Raw genomic sequence first — 25,549 nt, forward strand, 5'->3', positions numbered from 1 at the left:
TTATATCCTCTCTAGTATCAGCTGGAAGCAGATGATAACCCGTGCTGCTAAAGGCTGTGCTAGAAATCCGTGATAGGAGACCCTATATTCAAGACAACCATGGTCAGTACTACACTCAGGGCTGTGATTATGTAGCAAGATTCTAATCTAAGTTTAAGCAGCATACGGGTAAATAAATTGCCGGATAGAGAATTCGGTTACAGAGCCATCTCAAGTCGGCATTTGAAGCTAGCATAATCCCATAATATAGCGATGTCATTTTCACTCCGCTGCAGAAGTTGATTCTTTGTTTGGTCCTTATATGTTAAAGAACTAATGCGTTTTAACGACTATTTCAATCAACTTCATGTGAAATCAAACAAAAAGGTGAGGAATAAATATATCTCGTTAGTATGTAGAAGATGCAGAAATTTGATAATGACTGATGACAGCTGGAGTGAATGTGAATACACGATCCTATGTAAAAAGTGAAGGACAGGCAAACAATTGCCAACTCGGACGACGCTCAAACTTAAACATCACTAATTTCTCGTACTGCCCAATCCTAGCTACTAATAGCTCCCTCGAGGTTTGGACTGTCAATCCTTTTAAAAGGGTCTGGAACTCATGGCTTATCGCTTCAAGAAAACATCCGTATATGCTTTCCGAATATGTATTAAAATTAAGAAATCAAAATTATCAATATCTACTCAAGCAGACCTTAAGGTTAGTTTTTATCAATCAACCTTTAACTCTCCTTTCCTTGCTTGGATAAATGCGTTCCGTTAGTTAATCAATTAGATTAACCGTCTTATTATCGCTACTACGTTTAGGAACTTTTAGCCGCGGATTTGGGCGGTCAACATTTGTTAATGACGTCTGTCTCTTTTTGATTTGTATCGAGAAGATTGTTACTTACGCAGTCTTTACACAGTCAGTGATCATAGTAATAATAGTTTTTATAATTTCATTCATTTTCGATAAGGTACATTTAAAATATTGGTTTAAATAAACATGCACGAAAATTATAAGCGCATTCGCCCGTCTGAACACGTCAAGTCGCCAGAATCCCAATAATAATACATATATAGTAATATATAATGGTATTTAATCGGAAAATAATAATAATATTTGAAAATAATAATCATAAATCTTTGTGAAATAAATGTTTCGGTACTATTTGGTAAATACTTGAAATCCCCCGTCATCGTAATCGTCCGATTACTATTATTTATTATTAGAGGGCCTAAACACCAAGATGTTTAGTTAATATTTACTTTGCTTTACCTCCCTCATGAAGCATTGTGGCATGAAACACCCTCGTGAAGCAATTACAAATATTGATATTTCGAACTTAATATGCGCGGCATATAAGTGTATTCGAATCAGAAACTTACAATCTATTAGAACTTTTTATGCTTCTAAACATTCGACAATAACTTATTGTAGTCATTTAACTAAGTATTCATAAAGCTTAATTTTTCCGCTATGATTTCTACAGCACGGGCGTGTAAAAGTAAAAACGACAGCACAGCAAGAAGCTGAAAAGGAGCTGGAACGCCAAAAAAAACTTGCGCTTTATAAGGCAGCTACAGAGAAAATTTTCCAAAAGGTAAAGGCACGATGAGCCCAGTCAGCAGTTTTTTCTGATAGAAGGGAAAAAAAGCGATCCCTCTGAAAGACGTGTGCAACCTACAAAAAAGGTCACTGAGTGAATCAACCTTACGATTAGTGGGAAAATGCAAAAGTTAAAGCTTGATGCACGATCATTATGTTGCTAGAGAACTAGCTTATCGATATAAACATGAAAATGTTTTCGAGTAATTTCAGACTATAGCTAAAATGAATCCTCTTCTATGTCTGATTCTTTTTTTTTAATTTGAACTTACTCTAATTACTCTAATTAACACGTAATTATTGATTATAATTTTCAAAGCTCTATCAAGTCTTATTGAGTACATTTCATCGCTTACATCAATTAACGCAGTAGAAGTTTCGTTGTATGTATTTTCAACATTTTTTTTTACATATAATTGCCTACTTTTGACGATTTCCACCTTTTCCTACCTGTTTACACTTTTCTAGTTATAATTACGTATATTTCATGTCGTATTCAGTGATTTTCCTAATTTGTATGTTTTCATTTTCTCGTTCTTAACAAATGCCTAGTCCAGATCAAAATAAAAACATTTTGTGTAATATAGTACGATCATTGCAGAATAAATCATCAAAGGGGTATTAGCTATTAGCAAAAGACTTCAGCTGCATCAACACGTATCATTTTTACAGAGAGCATCGTCCGAGTACGATGAAGAGATCCTACAGATTACATCTCAAATCCTTCAGAACAATCCGGACGACGCTACGTTGTGGAATATACGACGTGAAACTTTTGAACAAATGAAGGCCAAAGGGTAAAACTTAACATTTGTTAGGCACTCCTTATATTTATATTCTCAATCCTGTAGCTAAACCAGTAACTTTGAGATGTGAGTTCGAAACAGTTGAAGAGACCACCAAACGAGATATCGCCCCTTATGTGTAATATATGGCTATATTTACAATTAACGTTAAGGCCAGTACTATGTTGCTATCTGATCTTTCTACCCGATATCTACCCAGTTATTTTACTACAAGTCATATTTATTTCATATACATACATATCCCCCAAATAGACCTACCTAAGTTCAAAATAACTAGTAATCCTTCATTTCATCCACAAATCCTATTGCTCAGTAGAAGCAATAACCGGTTTAAGATCTTTTTATATCTAACATGTTTTCTATTTGGATTGCTGGTGTTAAAGTGATGATATCTCAGAGCGTACCAAAGATGAGCTGTTATTAGTCTGGCAGGCGTTACTGAAAAACCCGAAATCCTACGGTGCTTGGTGGCATCGAGGATGGGTCAACGAAAACTTGACTTCGACGCCCGACTGGGACCGCGAACTTCAACTGACTGGACTTTTCCTAGAGAAGGACGACAGAAACTGTACGTTAATTTAAACAGAGGTGGTACAATTTTATGCCCCGCCTTTGACGATAACGGAGAACGCCATTGCGTATAATAGATACATAAGTTCTTATAACTTCAATTCGAATGTGGAAAAATTCGAACGAAGTTGTATTGATGCACTGAATGGTTTGTAACAAAAATATAACGTGTATCGTCCTTTGTTTTTTATTTTGTAAGGCCTATCAATTAGTGAATTGTGAATGCTAGGCCAATCTACTTGGTTAAATTATGTAGCTGTGGTACGAGTACCCTGCAGTCATTTAGTCGATTCGAATTCAATTTTCAATTCGAAACTATTTTGTTAAATTTCTAACGATCATCTCAAATAAAATTACAGTCCACTGTTGGGATTACCGTCGTTTTGTTTCGGGTAGATGCCAGACTCCTCTTGAAGACGAGCTGAAATTCACACTGGAAAGAATCGAGGCCAACTTTTCAAATTATTCATCCTGGCACTACCGGTCACATCTTTTGCCACGGTTTTTCCCTGGTGATAAGGAAGGTTCGATAAAGGAAAACGTTTTGCTTGAGGAGTTGGATCTAGTGCTTAACGCTGCCTTTACTGATCCTCAGGATCAATCAGCGTGGATGTATCACCGGTGGTTGCTAGGAAAAGGCAGGTCAAAAAACATAAGGATAGTATCTTTAAAATAGTATACTTCGTAATATACACAAGCTTAAAGCTTCGCTGGAACGTACTTTATTTAACTGAAAAACTTACATTGCTATGAGAAGAAAATTACTAATATGGGTGTTCAGTAAAAGATATGGAGGAAGCCTAGACGCAAATAATTTAATAAACCACGAAGTAAGCTATCGAGGGGAGGAGGATCGACTGAAGATCAGCGTATCCAAACAACTAAAAGCAATTCAAAGAAATAATCACTATTAAAAAGATGTCCTAGAGCAATAGCAACAGTCGAGACCAAAGTATGGTTTAGGTCGAACAAACCCCAAATGATATTTGGTTATCAATTAATAATAAATTTTCAATCGAACAGATATCAGCTTCAAAAACAAGCATTGTCTAAGATACTGGCGTCGATATCACAATATTTTAGCATCAACTACTTGATAGATTACTTAAGTGCCTCATTAGAGATTAGATGTCATTTATTATCTATATTTGTCTGTATAGTGGAGCCAGTGGAAAGTATTACGTTCGCTCGGTGGTATCCAGTAGAAGGCGTGCTTTTAATAACCTTCGGAAAGGAAGTTGGCAGATGCGAAGCAGCGGTAAAAATTAATAGTGAGGTAAAGGAGGTTCAATGGAAAATGGTTGGAGGGACTCACTCAGCGCACGTGTGGGTCAGTATCTTCTCAAAAATCACTCAGATGTGCTTCCAGTCAGGAATCATTAAAAACATTCATTACCTTCACTATGTAATCCGACGTGTTCGGCAAAATTACATTGTGTACCTGTAGAACGTTGTAAGTGATATTAAGATTTTCGTACTTACCGCGATTAGATGTTAATACAACAGAAGATCATATTGTCAAACAACAGAATCGTAGAATTATCACGTAGCACTATACTCTCACCTGGTATTTTTATAACGACGATTTTTAGACTTGTCAGGGAGCTCACTTCCACAAAGCTTCAACGGTTTCCATCGACGAAATCAGTCTAACCCGAGACCATCTAGAATGGCAAGCGCTCAGAAATGTTAAAAGTGGCCTGTTGACAGTAGCAAAAACGACCGTGCTCCAAGAGCAGCTTGAGAATGCCAACAGCCTTATAGAAATGGAACCGGATAGCAAGTGGCCTCTGCTAACGGCCGCAATGCTTATGAGTGCCCTTCAGGATCCAGTGTACTTGCAAAAAACCCTAGGCCTGATGGATAAACTCGCGCATGTGGACCCGTTTAGAAAAAACTATTATAGAGACCTTAAGTCTAAGTTGATTATCGAGGCCTGCCTAGAACCAAACGCCGTCGAAGTGGATCTATGTAACAAAGGGCTTACGTGCCTGCGACATTGTCATATGATGTCCGCTACAGTCAAGCTGAATCTTAGCAAAAATCAACTCCACGATACGGCTTTGTACCAGCTGAAACATTGTTTTTGGCTTACCGCCCTCGTGTTGGACGATAATCCATTGAGGACACTCGACTTCTTGGAGGTGTTACCCAACTTGAAAAATCTTTCGGTTAGGGGATGCCGTAAGTAGAGTTCAATTAAATACATTATTTAAAAATATTATGAGATAACGGACAAGATTCACGGGCTACCTAAAAGTAGCGTAAAGCTAATTTTCTTTTTAATTAATTCACATTATATTTTGTTCCTATAATCAGAATAAAGGTCATAACGTTCATATATTCATAATACACTGTTCAGTACCCTGGATTAGTTTTCATGTTTCCTTGTGTAACACGCATCTTAATAGTGCATCTTATTACCAGTACTCGTGCATGAATAGAGGTGGCGTATGGTGTGATAATACTGCTTTTTAAAACATAATTCATAAAACATAGAGCATTTCCAGTAGCTTGAGGATCCATTGAGTCTATACACGCTGGTAGACGCCGTGACAACCGCGTTTTGAGATGCCGACAAAACGCAATCGTTGTCGTGGTTCTAAATTTTTTAGGGGCTCCTCTCTGCTTCTAAATGTTTCAGTTTTGTTTGGTACTAAGCAATCAACAAAGCAAAGATTTTAAGGAGTTGACTACAAAACAACGAAGCCAGCTCTTGTTCATGATTATAAGCATACATCGATTATCCCATCTTCTTAAGGTAGATTTTGAACCTTGTGCTTTTACAGCTCTCGAAGATGTTTCCGGACTACGATTTTGTACAGACTTTACCGAGATTAGGCTGTCGCGCAAAACAAGGCCTGATATACTGACAGAGGTCGCGAAGATTAAGCCGAAGATCGTGATATCTATGGAGTGTGTATCTCCCCACGATTATGTCACATATTAGTGTACTGCAATCTCACTCAAGCAATTTAAATATAGAATAAATATAATTTCAAACTAAGGACGGCGTTATAATTTAGCCAAACTTTCGAAACGTAAAAACATAACAAATTAGCAAGCTAACGCCAGCTACAATTAGATTTTGTGACTATCATAACTCGAAATTTAAATGTTTTTTTCTATTGAAACGTCTCTAAAACCGATCTCGTGAAATTTTATTTTCTGTATTTAAATTTTATTTAAAATGTTCTTGGATATTTTTTTTAAATCTTTTTTAACTTGTTTTAGGTATTGAGGCTGTTTGCATTAAGGGTACTTTTGGTAAATGCTTAACCACAATTATCTCGACCTATATATATATAGTAGGGCTGTAGCCAAACAGCTATTGTATAACGATGTTCGCTAAACTTACGAATGTTCTATACATTTTGAAATCTTTAAAAATTTTTAAATTTGGAAAAATATAAGATAAAAAAAATGCTGGCAAAGTCTCAGCATAGAAATAATTACAATATGATTATCCTCAATGCAAACGGCTCGGCAGGCTTTTTAATTCATTCTTTGTGAAAGCGAGTTTAATAAATAATGAGAACTAGCATAAATACGTTGCGATATCAACCTATATTAATCATAATGACTAGACAATGTATTGTTCGCAGACGGCTGCCCTGATAGTAGTATTTAATTAAAACTTCTTCTGCTTCCGGAAGCAATAAGACACGTTAAAAAACAGCACCATGTAACTGATAATTCCTTGCAAGCGTGGTAAATTACATTGGTGGCCACGGTTCACCAGAATTATCGTAAAATGCTGACTTCGATAAGGATTTGTATTTTCATTAATTAAATCTCTATATAATGTTGAACACACGTATGTTATAGAAACACCCCACACATTAGACGTCTATACAAATAGGGCTTAGAATCCGACCCTATCGATTACATTTCTCTTTAGAGATTTCACATTATACTTTTTTGGTGCACACATAGCAATAAATAATGCTTAAATTTGGAATCCACTTACCTAAAATACTTTGTGCATTTTACCTCCGTGTGCATACAAGTCTGAATAATAAATGGAAAACCTTATTAGGTTTAACCAAAACCAGGATTTTTAGACCTCAACAAAAAGTCATGCGCTATTTATTCATGATGGAAGTGGCCGCAGTATCTAAGTAGTAGGCATTAAAGACATCAGCAGGAACTTTAGGATTAGTTTAAAGCATTATTTGGAATCGTATTTATGTAAATAATAGTTTTACCGACAGAATATGAACCACATATTGTACTCAATTTTAATTAGTTGTTAATTTAAAAGTAGGTTTTTCCGTTCCCTGAATTTTCTTTTTCATTCCAAAGCGTGCACATACGTAATCGCAGGCACATTAATTGGCATTCTCAAACATACTTAATGTTACAGCATCTTAGTTGCGTCAGGTCCACCGGAGATCCAATCCAAGTCTATTCCATATTGAAAGTAAACAATGGATATTCTTTTTTCAGCAACTTCTTTTAACGATTACTGCAAAACTTGATTAAATTAAGACAATTAGATGTGGTGATATTCCTTTCATTTTATACTGCCTGACAACTGTCCTAGTAGCGATTAACTTTTCGCCAGAATGATAAGTACTGCAACCTGCCTTACTATTGATACATGCAGTCTTCTCTTGTCGCGATGACGGAAAGCACTGTATTTAAAAATAACCTTTGTCAGAAATGGAATTCGAACATACGCGACTCCGACTGCGACCTTCATACGGAGCCTCAGACTGCTCACCCACCCAGGCACGTCATCATCAGCCAAATTATTCACCCTTCAAAATAGTATTTGATACTACATTTAAATGACCTGATCTCAAGCAAACCTATCCGCAGTAGACAGAAAGAAAGAATTCAATACCTGTTGTTAAAAAAAATTGGTTTGCGTAGTTGTGTAACTTATAGTATTAGATTATACCTCTAGTACTATAAGTTATTATACTGTGTAACTTATAGTATTAGATTATACCTCTAGTACTATAAGTTATTATACTCGATTCGTTCCCCATGTGGCGCGAAGGCGTTCCGAACTTTCCGCTGCATTTCCGACGTTTAGGGGACTCTAGAGGAACTCTCTAAAGTTGCTGGGTTGGCACTCGCGCGTTCCGAATGTTTTATTCGATGCCCTTTGTATACTGTACATCAGCTGAGCGACATAGAGTACAGTTTTGTCAGTCAAAACATAGAATCGTGTCTCAGAAGAAGCTCGTGGACGTATTGGATAATGGCCCTCATACGACGTTCACTATCGTGGCGGGCTCCTCTGAGCTACCAACGGGGTCTAGCATTTTTACCTGAGGACTCCGAAACCTCGTCGGCAGGCGTGTCGAAGAGCGAGTTCCGTAAACTTGTCTTGTATAGGCAAAAAGAAGAACGCAAAGTTTCAAGGAAAACGGTCAAGGATAGTTCGACGGGGGACCGGTATGTTGGTAGAGGATATGACTGCTACAGCCACGTTTAAAAAAATTGCAAATTTTTGCTTTTCATTGCAAATCTTAAAAATGCTGTTGGTTCGAATGATTCCATCAAACAAAGGAGTTGGTCGATTTGCTTTGAGGCATTTGCTCTATGAACGCTAATCTTAAGGCATTTAGCCAAAAGGTGGCCATGATTATCTAAGATATATTAATATCATCGCAATTTATTCTGCCCTATATCACTTGCATTTGAGCTGTTTAGGATTGTTTCCATAGCCGGATTCTTCAACATTTATCAATAAATCAATCTAGAGATAATATTCTCACAGCAGATTGTTATTCAGCAACAGAGATACTGTAATATCTGCACAAATAAAATAAAAGATATATAAGGCTCAATTTTGACTATTTGAAAGAATATCCAATGCAAGTTATTGATAAAATATCATTCTATATAAAACTACTGTTGTTACTTATTAAATGTAAGGGTCAAATACCATCCCAAGTTTTCGAAACTCAAGTCATTCGCTCTACTTAAAAAACAAATCACTCTCCGCAGTCGCTAGAATTGTTACTAATTAACGTACATGTTCATGGGCGTCCTAGATGTAAGCTTTATATTAAATTAAACTCGGTTATTTCAATACCTGTCACAGAATTCTGTGGGAATAAGATAACATGTTCCTAAATCTGTGCCAGTGTTAATGTATTTACAGAGCTCATCAAATGCCAGTAAACCAGGACTGGCCTTCAGTTTGGCCAGCAGCGGCCTCTTTCAAGCCAAGCGTTGTACCGCTTCCAGTTCGACAAGGTTTTTACGAAAAACGTGGAAGTCCACCAGCAAAGCATGCCAATCTCGAGTTAATGAAAATTCCAAATTTTTTGCACTTGACTCCACCTGCCATTGAACGACATTGCAAGGTAAACCAAGGTGATCTTTTAATCATACGAAAATGCAATCAGAATCAGCTTATTTTCTTAGGTAAACTACCGGTACAAGTCTTCGATATAATGGATAACAAGACGGCTGATAAAGGACAGAGTGGGCAATAAGTTCGAATAAAATTTTTCTCCTTAATAGCATGTTGTACGTTCTTTAAACTATTAAAGTTACTGAAGTACATTTATGTTGAATTGCACATTTACCACTAGCCTTTACGTAGAGCTAGTTGTCATATAACTCTGTATCATGTGGTTGAATTCTTTGCAGGCAATTAAAAAGTTTTGTACGCAATGGCCTGAGGCGTTGACCGACGCACGAAGTGCCAATTGGATTACCATCATAACATCCGATTATATACACTCAGGTAAACGCCGTGTTGTTTATGTGGCAGTGATTGAACGTAAATTACGAGTAATCCAATTCAATCTAACTAAGCAAACGCGTAACACGCTTAAAAAGAATGCGGCACATGTCTAATATATGACTATAATTTAGCCATAACCCTCGTAAACGTTAAATAAATATACCGATGCGTAACGGATACCCAAATTATATTCTCTGTTTAATTAACTGGTCACTAGGTGAAAGCAACGAGCCGAACAGAGTTATATTCCAGTATTGTAATAAATAGAAATACAACATGTATAATTCTCTTTCGTTTACATAATATGTTAGAAATATAGTAGATACATTTAAATTCGTTCCATTGGGCTACTTGCAATAAGCCGCCAGGGGGGTGTTGCGTGTGAGTACAGTAAGTACGAACAGGAATGATACGGTAGATCCTTATATAACTTTTTCTAACAGCAGGGAACGGTTTATGAGAATACAAAACCTTTGTACATCGTACACATTGTCGAAATCAATTAATCAAATGTGCATTTTTCTGTTTTTTTTTTCAAATTTTTCTAGGGCCGAGTATTCGTGATGAACGAGCTCGCATTGTGACTGTTAAACTGAAACTCTCAGCTTTGGATCTGGACCAGCACGCTCGAGATAAATTTCTTCAGCTTGTAGGAGATAGGTAGGATTAGTTAAATTGTTCTCTAGTAAAATAAATAACATATTTGGAATTGTTTGATTGTTACGGATACACATCTCTAATGTTTTTTAATCTACTAATAATGTAATTCTTATTTGTGTTTTAAAAAAGTACATGATTGAAATTAACGAAAACATACTCGCTCTTACCCATTTGGGGTTTACTTTAAAATTCATTTTTACATACCACAGCTTTGAAATGAAGTTACAAGAAATAAGACAATAATTTAAATGTGAAGAATATAAAAATGTACATTTTTTCTCGTTTGAGTGATGCGTATAGTTGCGTTTGAGCACTCTACAGTTGTGTGCATTTATATGCATTATGCATACTCCTTACACGTTCTTAGGTTGCCTAAAATGTACTACCAGTTAAGACAAATAAATAGAACATCACGGAATTGCCGTTCCTACATGCAACAATTAGCCTTCTGTGTGGCAACAAAAAGTAGAAGAAAACGAACATTTTTAAATTTACCGCTAATATTGAGTGACTCACCAATAACTGTAGGCGAAATGACATTCCATTTTTTTAATATATCACAATATTCGCGTATAACTGTGTTCAAATATATACTCACCAAACTGGAACAGATTTGCCAATATTCGTAAACAATTAGCGAATTCTTGTCGAATCGTTTTTCACTATGAATTCAACCTGTAAAAGGTTGATAGTGCTAGCTTAGCTTAAAGGCATGGACTTAATGTTTGTAAACAAAATACCTGTAAAACTAATATCGTGCTGTTTATGCTAGATATAACGCAGAGACAGACGAACTCGTAGTGGTCACTGATCGTTGTCCATTACGTCGACAGAACACGGACTATTCGATGTACGTGCTGACAGCTTTGTTCCACGAGAGTTGGGTCACCGAACCGTGGGAACTTACCGAACGCCAGGAAGCGGACATGCCTTGTTTCGAGTTTGAGAAATCACGTAGTGAAGGGTAAGTTGAAAAGATTACATAATTGAAAAACCATCGTCATTGACTTGATCCACATATATCACATACTTGCATCACAAGGAAGCTGATGTGATGCATTTTATAGAACAGTAGGTGTATTTCAAGTTAAAACCATTTTACAATAATGTAAATATAGTTTCAGTTTTAGGATAGCTCTAGTGTATGCTCGAACTGGACGAAGTTCATATGAACACATTATAATTATAATGGCCAATCTATCTGAAAATCACTAGCTCGCTTTACTTGTTTCTGTAGGTATGCTACCGACTACGCGTCGCGAGCTAAAAACGTCTCGAACGAGACGATTTCGGAATACGGCAAGATTCTGACTCTTCTTAAAAATGAAGGTGACAATATATACAATCTAGACGCGTATAAAAAGGCTGCATGCGACCTAATGAACCTGAAAGCGCCACAGCCTCCGGTTATTTCGTAGGACAATGAATAGTTATATCGATATTTATTGTACGTAGTTCTATCATTAAATCCAAAACATGTTCAATACACATACAAATGCGTTCACCCGCACATGTACAGGTAACGCCTAATCCGACTATGTCAGAAAGGTAAAAAACGGTGGCACTTAAATAAACACATTTTATTAAATATATACGTATGCGTGCTTTTATTTAGAAAAATAGTAGCTACGAATTTATTCTAGAAAGTGGACTTTGAAGGGACTAGAATTGAACTTACGATCATTTTGGTTTTATCGGAGAACATTTGTAATTCTAGTGGGGTAACCCGCAGTTGCTGGAAGTGATGCTACCTACTAATTAAGGGAAAACGCAATGCTGCGTTGATGGAAATAAACAGAGAGAAACGGCTTACAGTAAAAAAATAGGACTGACTATTATCATGATCATCGACGCGTAGGTCGCGTTTGGGAAGACTCCGATCATGTAACTGGCAGCATACCAATACAGTCAAGCCTAAGTAAAAACAGTGCACGCTGATTATAAGATATTCCGGAGTGTCATTCAGCTAATTTCTTTTTACAGATTTGTTAATGTAGACAACGTAATAGACTTTGTGATCACCATAACAAGGGCCAAAACAGGTGTTATAGACATAATAAAGGTCTACAGAAATATCTAGAGAACTATTCGCAGCTTAGAACACCCCACGTTAAAAGCAGTGAGTGAAAAATGTACCTCTAACTTTGAAACTGCCTGTGTATCTGTACATTACTGAAGCGTTATGTGGCATACATAGTTCGCCCATTTGCTCGAAAAACATATCCGATGTACACATTTTTCTAAAAATAACGTAAAACAGCATCGACTAATAATATGATGGTGCGAAGGTAAAGCTGTTTTTTGTCACGTTAAAACAAGTACATAAAGGACCGCTTTACCATATGAGCGCACACAATTTCTGTTGTTAATTTACAGCAGTTTAGTCGTAAGTGTTTTTACAAACTTAACAAATGCCTCTGAGAAGCCGATAAAAAAGAAGTCGGCCGAAGCGAGTTTTCGTGGCTCGGTATTTACTGCTCTTAGACTTCCGAATGAATTTTTATAGACTTAACAAACTTAAGCATATAGGCCGTAGAAACCAGGACACGTTTTCAGGAACCTAACAGAAATCTCAACATAAAAGGCGACTAACTTACGATGGTTATACTGGCATTCGTGCGTTTCAACAAGTTAACCTAATACTTATTCTGTAGCAGGCATCCTTCAGCAATATTTTGTAGATATAAGCGTTTTTATTAAATAGGCAAATATGGTATTAAGCATTTCCATTATTGCTTATTAGTTCGAGACAACAATGTATCCTTGATTATTTACTTAAAAAGCACGCATCTGCTTGGCTAAATAGCTGCATTGGAAGCGAGTGACTGTTGCCGCTCGACTTGTATGACTCAGCAGTTGTAATGTCAGCATATCAGTGTTCAGCAGCGCTAAAACCTATAAAAAAAAAGGTTGACATGAATCCGATGTCTCCTAAGTATAAACCGTTCGATTGGTGAGAGCAAAACGAAAGTAGAGACAACAAATTACATATCTGGCGGCTTTCAATAATTCGTATTCCGTCACCGAGTTCAACACCTATGCACATATATAGTAGCAGTCCTAATTGCTTTCAATATTTTTCTGGTTGTAAATTTAAAGGTTGCGGTAGATACGATACGATTTTCATCCGCTAAAAATGCAGTTGCCTATACGATGATACATCGATCACTTGATACTGAACTTTTGATATTACCTTACCAGAAATTGAAAGAGGTTTCTTGCTTAGCCAAATGCTATTGTTCATCCCAAGAAGGGATACCCCTTATTCATGCAGACGAGCAGCGAGGAAATTTAATCGATACTTATAATTACTTATATATACGTATTATACTCTAATCTCATAAGATCTATTCGGTGTGATTTTTGTATTATGTAGGGCGTAATATTAATATACCATTGTGACGTATTATATACTTCCTATAATTCGATATTTTAACAGCGCTACGCTTTTTTTCCTGTTTTCAGCTAACTTTTACTTGTAGAAATAACAAGTAAAGCTATTTTCTGTTTCTCTGGTGTTTCGGAATGCGTCATTGGCAAGTTATTGGACCGTTTTCCAAATCGAATTCAAGCAACCTTCGTAGCCGACAGCGTTTGCCTCTCTATCCTCGCCGTAGGTGTCATCATAGCTTTCAAGCATTAACGATTTGTAATATTCCACGCCTGCTGTTTTCTTTAGCTATGCCTTTAGCATCAGTTGTTATGTATTTCTCTATTAAATCCAAAGTCTTTCTTCAATTTAGCCTCTCGGGTGTCCTTTTTTGCTAAGTTTCCTCCATTCACAGTGCGCAACTCTGATCCCCTCCAGTCCAGGTTGGCTCCTCGGTCCTAGTGGGCTAAGACCGCGAAGCTACCAGAAAGCTAATCTCCAAATATGTAATAAACATATCTAATCTTGCGGTTGCTGAAACACTTCGCATAATCAGGCGAGTCTTTCGATAACTCGGACGTTTACCCGACTGCCAAGATGACGCTAAATAGTGGCAGTCAGTATATGGATTTCTCTACTTATAGGAGTTGGTTAGAATTTGTTGAAACGTTCTCGTTCGTTTCTCTACCGCGCTACCGCAAATCGGACCCCACTTCTTGTGGACTCACCATAAACAAACGAGCAGACCGATGGCAGATCTGCCGTATCCCTGCACACACTGGCGACCGAGTCGCCCATGCCGCAGCGTAGTGTCTTCTGCGCCAGCCTCAGTTCCCCACAGCATCGCTAGTAACGGCTAACTGTTGACGACGAATCAACCTAGGCCATAGAAAGAGAAAGCCCACCCCACAAAGGTACCAGCAGAAGCGCCGTTACCATAGATTAGTAATCGATTTATACACAACTGTAGTAGCTCTTTCTCTATTCGCTATTTGAGGACAGGAGACACTGTCGTACAGTGTCGTCTGTATGTGTCTAGTCGTGTGTTGCTTTTTATCTCCTAGTTTCCGTACTACGAGATGGTAGAGCCAGTGAGGTTGACTGTCGATATCTAATAGTCTGGGTGTGTGTGTGGCGACCCATGCCGTGCAGTCGCAGTGAGGAAGCAGACTCCTGCTGCTGCCGCCACTGGCGTGTTGGTGTGCTGCGCCAGGAGGCGCATCAAATCAAACGGGCAGAGCTACTCGTTTATCAGCGGGTTGCCAACAAAGGCCGGTAAAGAACGACGGGCAAGAAGGCAGGTAGGCAACAGAGAAACGAGAGAACGGTCGACAGCTTCATTAGATATTGTCATTTGGCGACGGCACCGTCACTTAGCCGGCGTAGTGACAGACGCGCGCCGGTGACTGGCTGTGAATAGGCTTGTTACTTACGCACAGACACAAGTCTCCCGCTAGAGAGTATGCGTTTCTTTCTTTCCAACAGCGCTTACTGCTGTTGCTACTAGTGAATCCAAAAGGAGGGGACAGGACGCGAGCGTATAGGTGACTAGAACGACAAAGGGCAAAAGCAAAGTGCATTTGTTGCGTAGAGGTCACAACAGCGACTCGTACGATCCCGCTGCGACGGAGAAACACCAGTCAGTTGGTTTTTCGTGACTGAGGTCAATTGAGCAGCTAGGCAATCGCCCACCATTACAAACCCACCAGCATCGCCGCGCTCGGAAGGGCAAAACCGGCACCACGACGTGGGAGCTGCACTACAGCAGCTAACAAGAGGTATAATTTTATCAAGAGGAGTAAGTTGAACATTACAGCTGCCACCGAAACAGCAGGTGGACGTCGCCTATTGCACTGGTTACTTAATAGTATGGCTTTCGGGGGAATCAGTAAACAATAATAGTAAGCTACGGTGTAGCTATCGAAAGTGTAGGCTTGTCGATAGCGTTATTCGGAACATAGCGGAAGACAAATGTTATAAAATTGTTGCAGTGACGATGCTGTGGCGGTGACATCGAAACAGGAAGCAAATCAGCTGGACGTTATCGTTTACTATTAGTATAGCTCAAATAAAGCTTCCATCTGTGTTGTTGGCGGTGGCGTATCGGTGCGGAGAAAAACGTCGGTGGTTCACCAGGTAAGGAACGCGGTAAATTTCTAGTTTCGCATACGCTTGCCGAAGCGAATAGTTTTGACAGTTTTTGCAGAATGGTTTCACTAGAGGATTGACGATTAACCAGTGGGGTAGAAAAACGGGAGTTTGTTCTACGTACGTGAGCGTATTTAAATCGACTTATCATTTATGTGCTATATTTTGCTCTAAAACACTCTAGGTTTTGCTTTGCAATGCAGAAGGCCAGGGAATATTTATATAACCAAGCCATATGACGTGCAACAATAGGATGCTGATGCTCGTCTGTGTTTCTGCTATTGGATAATATTAACATATAAGTGAATTTACTGGCATGCTGTTTGTGTTGGTGCAGCGAAGAGCACGAATTCCTCGTACAAACTGAATAGTTTCTATTATTTCTGTGTTATAATTACTGTATCGGCGGCAGTTGCGGTAGTAGTTAAGAGACTCTGATGTCGCAAGTGCCGGAATGATAGCACAACCTCGTATCGCGCATAGAGTGGTACAACTATTATGCACCATGGGTCAAAAAAATTGATAGTCAATCCATTAAGTAAGGTAATCGATTTTTTTTTGTTTGTAAAGGTACAGTCGATTGTCGATTCTGTTTCCATAGCTATATCCTCCAGTATTCGCTCCATGGTTAAGCTATTACAGATAAGATAAAATAGAAAAAATCCTCCTGAAACATTACTGATACCTCTAGCCAACTCCATGCGTGAAGTTCACTTGTGGCTAAACCACCCACAAATATCGCGCTGCGGCAGATTTCTTCGTCATGTTCACATTCATAGTCGTAGAAAACAGCGCGCGTGCCGGTATTTGTCAACCTGGTTCCCCTCTTCAGACTTGTCGCTTGACTTTATTGCTGGCTGGAGCGTTCGCAGCGCTTCTGCCTTCAGGAAAATAAGTAAAAACAACCGCAACATCGGCAGCAGTCGCAGGAAAGAAGGATGCCGTCGTATCGGCTCTCTCAGTTTTTATGCTGTTTCTATAATATGTAACTGTGCAACAAAGACGAACAGTAGAAAGCAGGCGTCCTGTGCTGCGACCAACAGTTCGTTCAAGGTATTTTTAACTGCTTTTATTGTTTTTAGCCATGTTGTTAATGTAAATGCTCGTTTTTCGAGCAACAGAGGTACCAACAACAACAGCATTAACGATCGAATCAATTAACGCTGTGAGCAGAAACCTGCTAGCCGATAGGGGTTGGTGTCCGAACTAGTTTCCTTTTGGACAACCCCTCACCCCACATGTTTGTCGTTGCTGGACAGTTTTCGTCAGCCCGTCTTGCTTGGTTTTGTTGACCATCTGTCGTTGGAGGCACCTTTGCAACGAGCGTAGGCTTGCAAGACAGCGATCAATATATTTTGGATATTTTGCAACAAATTGTAGGAATCGATTATACGTATTTGCAAATACACTGTTTCCTCATACCAACGATCTACGGATTCAATTCGTAGCTCGAGTTCAGTTAGTTGGCAACAGTTTATAGGGAATAGTGCTAAAATGATTGACGTAAAAGTTTGTGATTTGTTTATACATATATATAAATCGGAATCGATAAGAGCAAGAAAGTTGTCGGGATTTCAAAGCGATGTTTAACTCTACCTTGCGCTATTTAGCTATCAATCCCGACCTAATAGCTAATGAGTCTAGCTGAACAAGATGGTCAAAGGGCAGCAATGGCGATCTATTTAAAAAGCTAACACCCATCAGGAACTGACCTCGAGTTTGTCTTTGTTGTGCCTCATGCAGAGCAAGAAACCAATTGCTGACAGTAGGAAAAACCATAGACAGACCACTGGCCAATAGGCAAGCAGACCTAATAGAATCTGGCGTTATTATCACGATATCTAAGCACCTTGAATAATGTCATTGCAGTTAAACGCGTCACGGTATAGTGTATCGATTTGGAATCGTTTGTCCCAGAAGCAGTACGTAACTGCTGTGCCGTCTTACGACCAGGATCAGAAAGAAAGCCAAACTACGCCAAAAGCTGCAGCGTTGGAAACGTGTTTAGCTTACTTATTCGTATAAGAAGAAAAATTTAGGAACCACTAACGTATACGCGCTTGTTGCTTCGGAGAATACAGCCAGTGTCTTACGCACCAAAATTTCCGGCCGGAATATTTGCTGTGAGAGCAACAACGAGGGGCAAAAAACGTGTGGAGTGATTTGAGGAAGGCATCAATTATTCTAAATCTCAATATATTACATAACAACGCCAATAAGAATATGGTTTTGGTGATGAAGTTGGCCTCCGGCCAAGTTGCCATGCTGAAGATGACGGCTTCAAACCACGGCGCTCAGGTAGCCGTGCTTCATCAGCTGCAGAAAAGGGCCCTCAGTAATAACCAACGAGAACGACCCCTGCTCACAGGTTGGTATATAAGTGATTAAAGATTATCTTGATTATTATCATAATTATTGTTGTCGATTCCGCATGCCGCACGAAAGCATAATGCTCTAACAAGCTGGCCATTAAAAAAGAAGTGTGACAGAGATGCGCTGCTTGCGACTTTGATTAACTGCAAAAGAAAAAAAATTAGATACATTATCGCTCTTGACAGAGAAGTACTAATTGAAACTCAGAGAGTTTCGCGTTGTAATTGTAATCGATACGAATGAAATATAGTATTCAAGGATATTTCGATTGACAACGCAAGGTGCCAGCCGAATAATATACTCCTATGTAAGTATGTAACAACCTAATTATATATTCGATCGTTTTCACTATCACTAGGACAATAATAAGATCAGAACTTTTAGTCAAAGATGAAGTTTATTTTTGAGATAAATCGATAACCTTCTGATATGCCTAGCAGGGCTGCGTGAAGCTCTCGGACACAGTGTTAAATAACAGTTAACATAACTAGTATAACATTAGGAATTTGTCGCATTTAATAGATTTCATAAAAGAATAAAGTACGCTGATCGTGCAAGATCGTTAAACAAACAAATTGGAGTCATTCAAGATTATAAACAATTCATTCAGACACAGATGCTGGACAGAGACGTTTTGAATTTTAGTACATCATATCAGCCAGTCATGGAACATCCAATTTTATGATAACAGCTCCTCTGTAAATTAAGCTTCCAGTTTATAGTATTCTATATGTCTAAAATTATAATAGCAAAGGAAGAGACAACAAAACACAAACGAGCGACAATACTAGTACTTTTCCGCATACATTGATTAATTAATTTTATCCTCACATATTTCCTCATGTTGATTTTTGCACAGTTAGTCGATTGCACTCAACAATCAAGCATCATTTTCAAAAACACTGTCGATACAATGGGACTATTATTACGACATTTACGACAGCAACGTCACCATTGGTATTTATGCTATTAGTTCTTTTGCTTTACGGTCGAGCTGCGCTGAACCACTGTCAAATCAGTTGGTACAATCATAGAAAAATCAAATAAAATCTTGGGTTACGTTGACGTTATGTAGAACATTATATCAGGTACAAACCCTTCAAATCCGTTTAAAGAGAGAAGAGGACGACGTATGCCTATGAAGCGTTGCCGGGGAAACAGGCTCTAGATACCAAGGATAGGATATTACCACCGCAACTCAACGTTTTATATCTCATAACCATAATGAAGGTGGTACAGGATGAATTTCATAGGATGCTTTCCACGATAAACTCATTTAACGCCGATGGCGCCAGCTAATTGCACTAATGGGTTTGTCCCCGTGACAGCTAACTGGGTAACGTTTTTGCCTGCTAACTATAGGGACATGTCATAGTCTAGGTTCGAACTCGGACATAGATAAACTTCATTACGTCGATACAGGGCGTGAAACTCGAAACATAGGGAATGCATTTGTATGTGAGTGTTACGTCGTACAGAAATACAAACATATAAAAGCTGGAAATTAAGCTAGGAATTCGAGACGTTTTTGAGGTGTTAATGACCTGAATTTAGGGTACCACGATTTAATATATGCAAACGTTTTTGAAAAGAAAACTGTTCTAATGGCAAAACTTTTATTTAATGCTAGCTGAATTCGAAACAGCGGCCCCTAATCTCTTACAACGTTTGAACGTCCAAGACACCGTGTCGATTATATAATTAGTAAAAATAGTGTACCTTTTTGATTAGTTTGACTTTGCTTATAGTATAAGCGATATGTAATAGAAGCACATTCGCGAGAATCATTTGTAATTCATGCGAGTAAATGGATTTAGCTTTGCTGAGTATAACTCATTTCTAGGTTTAATTGAATAGCTCTAAAAATTATTCCATTTCTATGTCATTTATTCCAACGGCACTGATCAATGGCCTCTCGACATAGAAAGATGATTACCTGATAGCTATTAGCAGGAATTAATATCTTACAGATACGCCCTCAACCTTAAATTTTCCAGGCGAAAAGTTAAGCGAAAGCATGGAGCTGTTGCGCGCTCAGAAAAGCGACAATCCCCGTCTAGCCCTGTTACTCGTTTGGCTGGCCGCTAAACGGGCCCATCTCGAGGACTACTTCAGGTGAATTGGACGTTTTCGATTAAGCCCGTTGCCTGCTTGTCCAAATGTCTACACTACAACGATATATCAAATCATTTATCTGTGTTCGTAAATTAGGGACATAGGGAGCCGTGGTTTTCGCTGCCACCCCAGACGGGCGTAAATAGTATTAACTGTGCTAGCTACAGTATAGTATGTCAGTACATCCTTAAGCAGAACATATTCGTTGATGACGATGTTAAAATGTTGGGCGATGTTTTAATTAAAAAAAAAAAAAACAATTTGCAGTCGTTCCAGTGAATTTAGAACAATTCTCTTACAATTATTTAGTCTCGGACGATTATGAACTCTTAGATATTTCCCAAACTAAGAGTCGGACTATTATCGTTTTGCTATGTTTTATTTACTGAAGCATTCTGAGCCACCGTAAAATGCATTGCGTCCGAAAGTCTCTAACTTGGATTTAGCTCCAAAGTCTACTATCAGACAGAAAGAATACGCGACACCCACAAGCTTCTCTTTCATTGTGTGAACTATTCTTAGTGATCGAATTCACCGCATTCAAGTGCCTGTTTGGCACGGTTAGTATTAACTTGCGGAGACACAAACGCTCGTAAAGTTGTTTTCCTTGCAACAACTTATTGTTACAGGTAAGAAACAAATCTAGGCCTGAAAAAATATCATTATTTACATAGAAAAAACTTCCTGAAATTCGTAAGCCTTTACCCGTTTCTATTCTTGCTTTCCGTCTCACGAATGAAACGACCACGAGCACAACGGTGCACAGGTGCTGAGAGATAAGATTTTTTTCTCTCTTACGAAAGATTCTATCTGGACAACGGCTTCGACGTACTATGGGTCCAGACGCACCCACGTGCGCTCATAAGGCCAGCAGCGCCAAAGGGCTCACAAGAAATCGCTCAAGAAGTGCTCGATTTCCTTCTCGCCGAGAAAAACCGTTGTTATCAGAACATGATGCTGCATGCATTCAGCATGGGCGGTTATCAATGGGGTGAATGTCTGCTGAAAATACACAGGGAACCCAAGAAGTATGAGCGAGTCGAGCAAATCTTAAAGGCGCAGGTAGGTTTGTTTTTGCTTACATTATTATTACCATTATCGGAATAGTAAGTACGATTCTCAATAGTAGTTAAATTCAAATAATTCCAACTGCTTGTAGGTGTACGATAGCTGCGTTTCACTCAAAGGCATGGCATACGGCATTCCGGGCGCCCTAACACGGAATAAGGCGCTCCGGTTTATCGGAACTGCGAGTATGTATGCCTATCTTACTTTGGCGTATCCTTGGGCTACTCGTCATTATCGTAATTCATCGGATACCTTCCGCACGAAGCCGATCCTTGTGCCTGGACTCTACTTCAACTCCATGATCGATCAGGCAAGTCGAAATAATCTCAAACGAAATTCCCTCTTAACATAATTTTTACAGGTGCAAAAAGCTATGTTATACTATCGCGTAGTCGAAAATTTCGACCTTGCAGAAGCATTTCTAGTCCTCTTGTGGGACAGAACAAATTGAAAAAGATCAAAAGTATCTAACTTAATGTGGAACGCCGAAGGGTTTGCTTAGAAATTCCTTAGTTTTTGTTGGAGATTCCACGTATTTGCGTGGCTTCTCCCTTAGTCATATACTTTTTTCTATAGGGAAATACATTATTTATTAAAGTTAGCATCTGTCTGTAACATAGTATTTATTTTAGCCGGAGACAACGTAAATACAACTGATTTTTCGTGGACAATCTGCATGCCTCTGAACGCTAGGGTAAGCCAGAATGTAAAATTCGTTCTTCTTTGTATATATATATATGTATTTTTTTTTTTCTGTGGTTATAGGTGAGTAACCCGCGCATCGACCGCGAAGTTGTAGAAGTCTGGCAATCACTTGGCGTCGACATGAAACTGGTCACCTTTAGCGACACGAAACACGTCCAGCACCTCGGAAAACATCCTGACAGGTATCTATTCTGATTTAAACTCCTATTCCTACTAATATGCCTAATGCCGATTGCTTTCAAAAATACGGTCAGGTTCCAATTTGACCGTCATGTTCTATTATTCCTAGTGAATGCGCAACCAACTATAGTTCTTCGACTTATGACAATCAATGTACTTAAAAGTCATTCGTGGATTATAGCGTCTATTCCAAATTTTAAAAAAGTGACGATGCAATGATGTGATTCGTGAGTGTATGCATCAATCAAAACCGAACTGATCACGTATTCATACCACTTATCTACGAGGGTGAGGTGACTGAATGACTTCGCTAATATGTATGTCGCTCGTTTTTCTCAAGGTACGTTAGCTTTATTGAGCTCTTGTAAGCTGAAGTTGTCGCGTGCAGGTAGGTATCTTACCGTTGGCTTTATAAAAGTTGGGCAAACAGTCAAAGAACTCATAGCCTATTACGAGACACGTGTCATTTGCCTCCGCAGTGACAAGATAGTGCTAAAAATAATTTTCACCAATAAGGAATATTACCGTAGCGTTCAGATTGCGTCAGCAAGTGCAAGATTGCTGCCTAGTCGCGGAGTTAGCAAGGGATGATATTGTGAAGATGCTTTTTAGAGAGAGGAAGAGGCCAACGTTGACGAACTGGCACTAAAAATAATAACATGGTTGGCATTATGATTTCGATTGGTGCTGATGCGAACCGATCGAGCTCAGTTAGGTGTCTCAAGACAACGCGGAAGTAGTTCGGAAGTTTTGTCCCCTCAACCACTGAAGGTCGAGGCATACGCGTTTTTAATGTTAGGGGATGTCCCATACTACCCGGTTGGGTGTTAATCTTTTTGAAAGCTGCCCGTAAATAAAAAAGAACTAAATATATGTCGTTTTTACATTATGACGGTATGCACAATCTAAAGTTTTGCCATTTTTAACCGCTGCAAGTGCTATTTTTCTCCACGTCTATTCGCTATGCCAGCATCAAACGGCTAAGACTAAAAGAGCTATTAGAGTGATGACATAGGGTTTTTATGATCTATATTTTCTCTGAGGTTCGCTCAATAAGTTCGATGCTTATTTTCTATTAGAGTCGCTGACGTATATTCCAAAATACAAGTTATCATTAGAAGCCGGAATACACATAATCAACATATATATAATAACACTATCGAAAATTCCGATTCAAGATATTCAAGATGAGAGCTTATTTATGACGTCGTTTCGTGACGTTCTTCATGCTAATTTCAGGTACACCGACGAACTTGTCTCATTGATGAACAAAACGATGCCTGGCCGAGGTGAGTGGTCGGGGGATTACGTTAAAGCCGACATTATTGCCCGACAACAAGGCCGTGCACTGCAGACGTCGGTTCAGGCGAATAAGGTTCTGTAGAAGGTTCAGATTTTGTTCTAGATAAATATGATGAGTTAAACCGTATATCCGCAATTCACTGTAAGCCTTACCCAGTTCTCCTTCTCCGTTTCAAGATCAAATATATTTCGTACAAACGCAAATAATTCTGTATAAACTGCATAATCAGCGCAGACTTACGGCCCTGTACAGGCACGGACAATCCACCCGGCACAAAATCAAGTTAATTGCATGCGGCCATAAATTAGGAGGCAAAGTTCCTTTCGAAGCATCGCCCTAAAATGCGCCGAAGGCCTGAAAGTGAAGTCCCATCTCGAAGTTAATTAGTATCCATGTGAAAGGAGACTCAGGCTACGGGGCGGCGTTTTCGGAAAAGCAGTTCACTCAACACAGGGATTTATGTAACAACCATAGTTTGAAAGTAAGGTCAAATATATAAATTTAATATTACACTATCATTATTATTATTAATACTACAATTTTCACGACATAAGAAATAAATGACTAACGCTTATATATGTATGAGAATGTAGATATATGGATATAATAAGTGACAAGTAATTGTGCGTTACGCTCGTGTAATTGTCTGCAAATGGACATACAGATGGATGGGCCCAGTCGTCGGGCACACGCACCAGTTAGCCATACCCATTTCGAAAATTCATAGCAAACATGCCCAATGCAACATATGTATTTTCCTACACAAAACAGAGACAAAGCACTGGAAAAAATACTACGTGGAACAAAGAAAATCACATCAACCAAACAAATGAGTAGCATTCGCATACATATATATATATATATATATATATATATTGATAAGGATTTAATCTGTGTTGGTATATAGTTGGAGGGTCCAAAGTGTACGAGGTTTACCTATAAATAGACGCCAGTGACTGTATACAATATATCTTGTTAAACGACGACAACAGACGTGTCTATTGGAACCTAGACAGGACAGGGCGTCTAGCGCTTTTTAGGCATAAAACGAGAAAACCCTAGAGAAGAGCACGAACAATGCATTTGTATAACCTGCAAATTTGTAAAACCTATATAGTTAATACGAGTGAACTAATTACTCGATGGAGGGAACAGAACGCAACATATGTAAAATGTGTAGCAGAGGTGCAACACATTTAAATACAAAATGTAACGAAATAAAAATGATCGCTAGTGGCAATATATGAAAATAATGATCACCTAATTATTTGGCCCCGAGTGTCCACCTTCTAAATAAGTGAGTCGTAAGTCATCGGGTCTTGTCTTTTAAGTTGTACGCCCTAATGTGTCGTTAAGTACTGTTTCTGATCGCTAACCCCCAGCATGCAACCAAGTTTTTTCAAACCTTTTAGGAGTATTTTTATCAAATGGTAAGGATAATAACGTATCGCAAACTGAACGTAAACTTTTTGCTTTCTAATTTTTGGCGATACCGGCTACATTGTTGGCTTCGCAATTTCGTTGATGAGCTCGCATCTAGGTAACAAATATTAGTGAACCTTGTCCTGTCAAAGCGATGCTCGTCAGATTCTAAATCGATAAGATCCTTATCAAGACCTGTGGCTCCGTTGCTTTCGTTGCGCTTCACGCTTTCCATTTAGAAAAGCGAAATCTATTTACTCCCGTTGTATCAACATTACCGATGGATAGTTTCTTCTAGCGTATATGGTATTTCTGAGTTTTTGACAATATTAGAGTACTACGCACTAAACCTGTGCTTATATTGACGTTAATTTGCGTTATTTTTCGGTTGTCCCATAGCTAGCCATTTGTGCAGTAACTGTAAATTAAAATTGTTGCATACAATTCTTTCTTAACGCAAATAGGGCTAATATTATTCCCACTTTTGTAAGGCCTATGGCTTTTTAGATAAGCAGATTATC

The 25,549-nt window shown here is 38.7% G+C and overlaps 3 protein-coding genes and 1 long non-coding RNA gene across 6 annotated transcripts; 3 read left to right on the forward strand and 1 right to left on the reverse strand.

Annotated features, from left to right (window-relative positions):
- The first annotated feature begins 7 nt into the window (after positions 1 to 7).
- Positions 8 to 5,979, forward strand: RabGGTa (Rab geranylgeranyltransferase subunit alpha). 2 transcript variants are annotated; one of them, XM_086968634.1, is made up of 8 exons: positions 8 to 102; positions 1,481 to 1,591; positions 2,269 to 2,393; positions 2,786 to 2,970; positions 3,332 to 3,610; positions 4,133 to 4,302; positions 4,565 to 5,156; positions 5,762 to 5,979. In XM_086968634.1, the coding sequence occupies exons 1-8, from the start codon at positions 100 to 102 to the stop codon at positions 5,920 to 5,922; spliced, it is 1,626 nt and encodes a 541-aa protein (XP_086824760.1). In that variant the 5' UTR covers positions 8 to 99; the 3' UTR covers positions 5,923 to 5,979. The 2 variants fall into 2 exon arrangements, with proteins under 2 accessions (XP_086824760.1, XP_022690373.2); XM_022834638.2 differs by lacking the exon at positions 8 to 102 and adding an exon at positions 131 to 366.
- Positions 5,980 to 8,039: 2,060 nt separating this feature from the next.
- Positions 8,040 to 11,936, forward strand: mRpS35 (mitochondrial ribosomal protein S35). Its single transcript, XM_086968631.1, has 6 exons — positions 8,040 to 8,381; positions 9,094 to 9,298; positions 9,588 to 9,684; positions 10,233 to 10,344; positions 11,117 to 11,308; positions 11,582 to 11,936. Exons 1-6 carry the CDS (start codon positions 8,185 to 8,187, stop codon positions 11,760 to 11,762), a joined length of 984 nt encoding a protein of 327 aa, XP_086824757.1. The 5' UTR covers positions 8,040 to 8,184; the 3' UTR covers positions 11,763 to 11,936.
- Positions 11,937 to 11,997: 61 nt separating this feature from the next.
- Positions 11,998 to 16,660, reverse strand: LOC147753357 (uncharacterized). The gene is made up of 3 exons (XR_015311441.1): positions 16,548 to 16,660; positions 14,443 to 14,593; positions 11,998 to 13,239 (listed from the first exon to the last, which is right to left on the reverse strand). It is a non-coding gene; the product is annotated as an uncharacterized LOC147753357 (long non-coding RNA).
- On the forward strand, positions 15,372 to 24,859 carry l(2)k09913 (transmembrane protein 53-like lethal (2) k09913). 2 transcript variants are annotated; one of them, XM_022834647.2, is made up of 9 exons: positions 15,372 to 15,492; positions 15,706 to 15,850; positions 17,732 to 18,230; positions 20,233 to 20,350; positions 21,154 to 21,412; positions 21,510 to 21,728; positions 22,184 to 22,305; positions 23,543 to 23,678; positions 23,859 to 24,859. In XM_022834647.2, exons 3-9 carry the CDS (start codon positions 18,086 to 18,088, stop codon positions 23,907 to 23,909), a joined length of 1,050 nt encoding a protein of 349 aa, XP_022690382.1. In that variant the 5' UTR covers positions 15,372 to 15,492; positions 15,706 to 15,850; positions 17,732 to 18,085; the 3' UTR covers positions 23,910 to 24,859. The 2 variants fall into 2 exon arrangements, with proteins under 2 accessions (XP_022690382.1, XP_022690383.1); XM_022834648.2 differs by lacking the exons at positions 15,372 to 15,492; positions 15,706 to 15,850 and adding an exon at positions 16,782 to 16,915.
- The last annotated feature ends 690 nt before the right edge of the window (positions 24,860 to 25,549 follow it).

This window comes from Varroa jacobsoni, unplaced genomic scaffold (assembly GCF_002532875.2).
Source record: "Varroa jacobsoni isolate VJ856 unplaced genomic scaffold, vjacob_1.0 scaffold_543, whole genome shotgun sequence".
Lineage (NCBI taxonomy): Eukaryota > Metazoa > Arthropoda > Arachnida > Mesostigmata > Varroidae > Varroa > Varroa jacobsoni.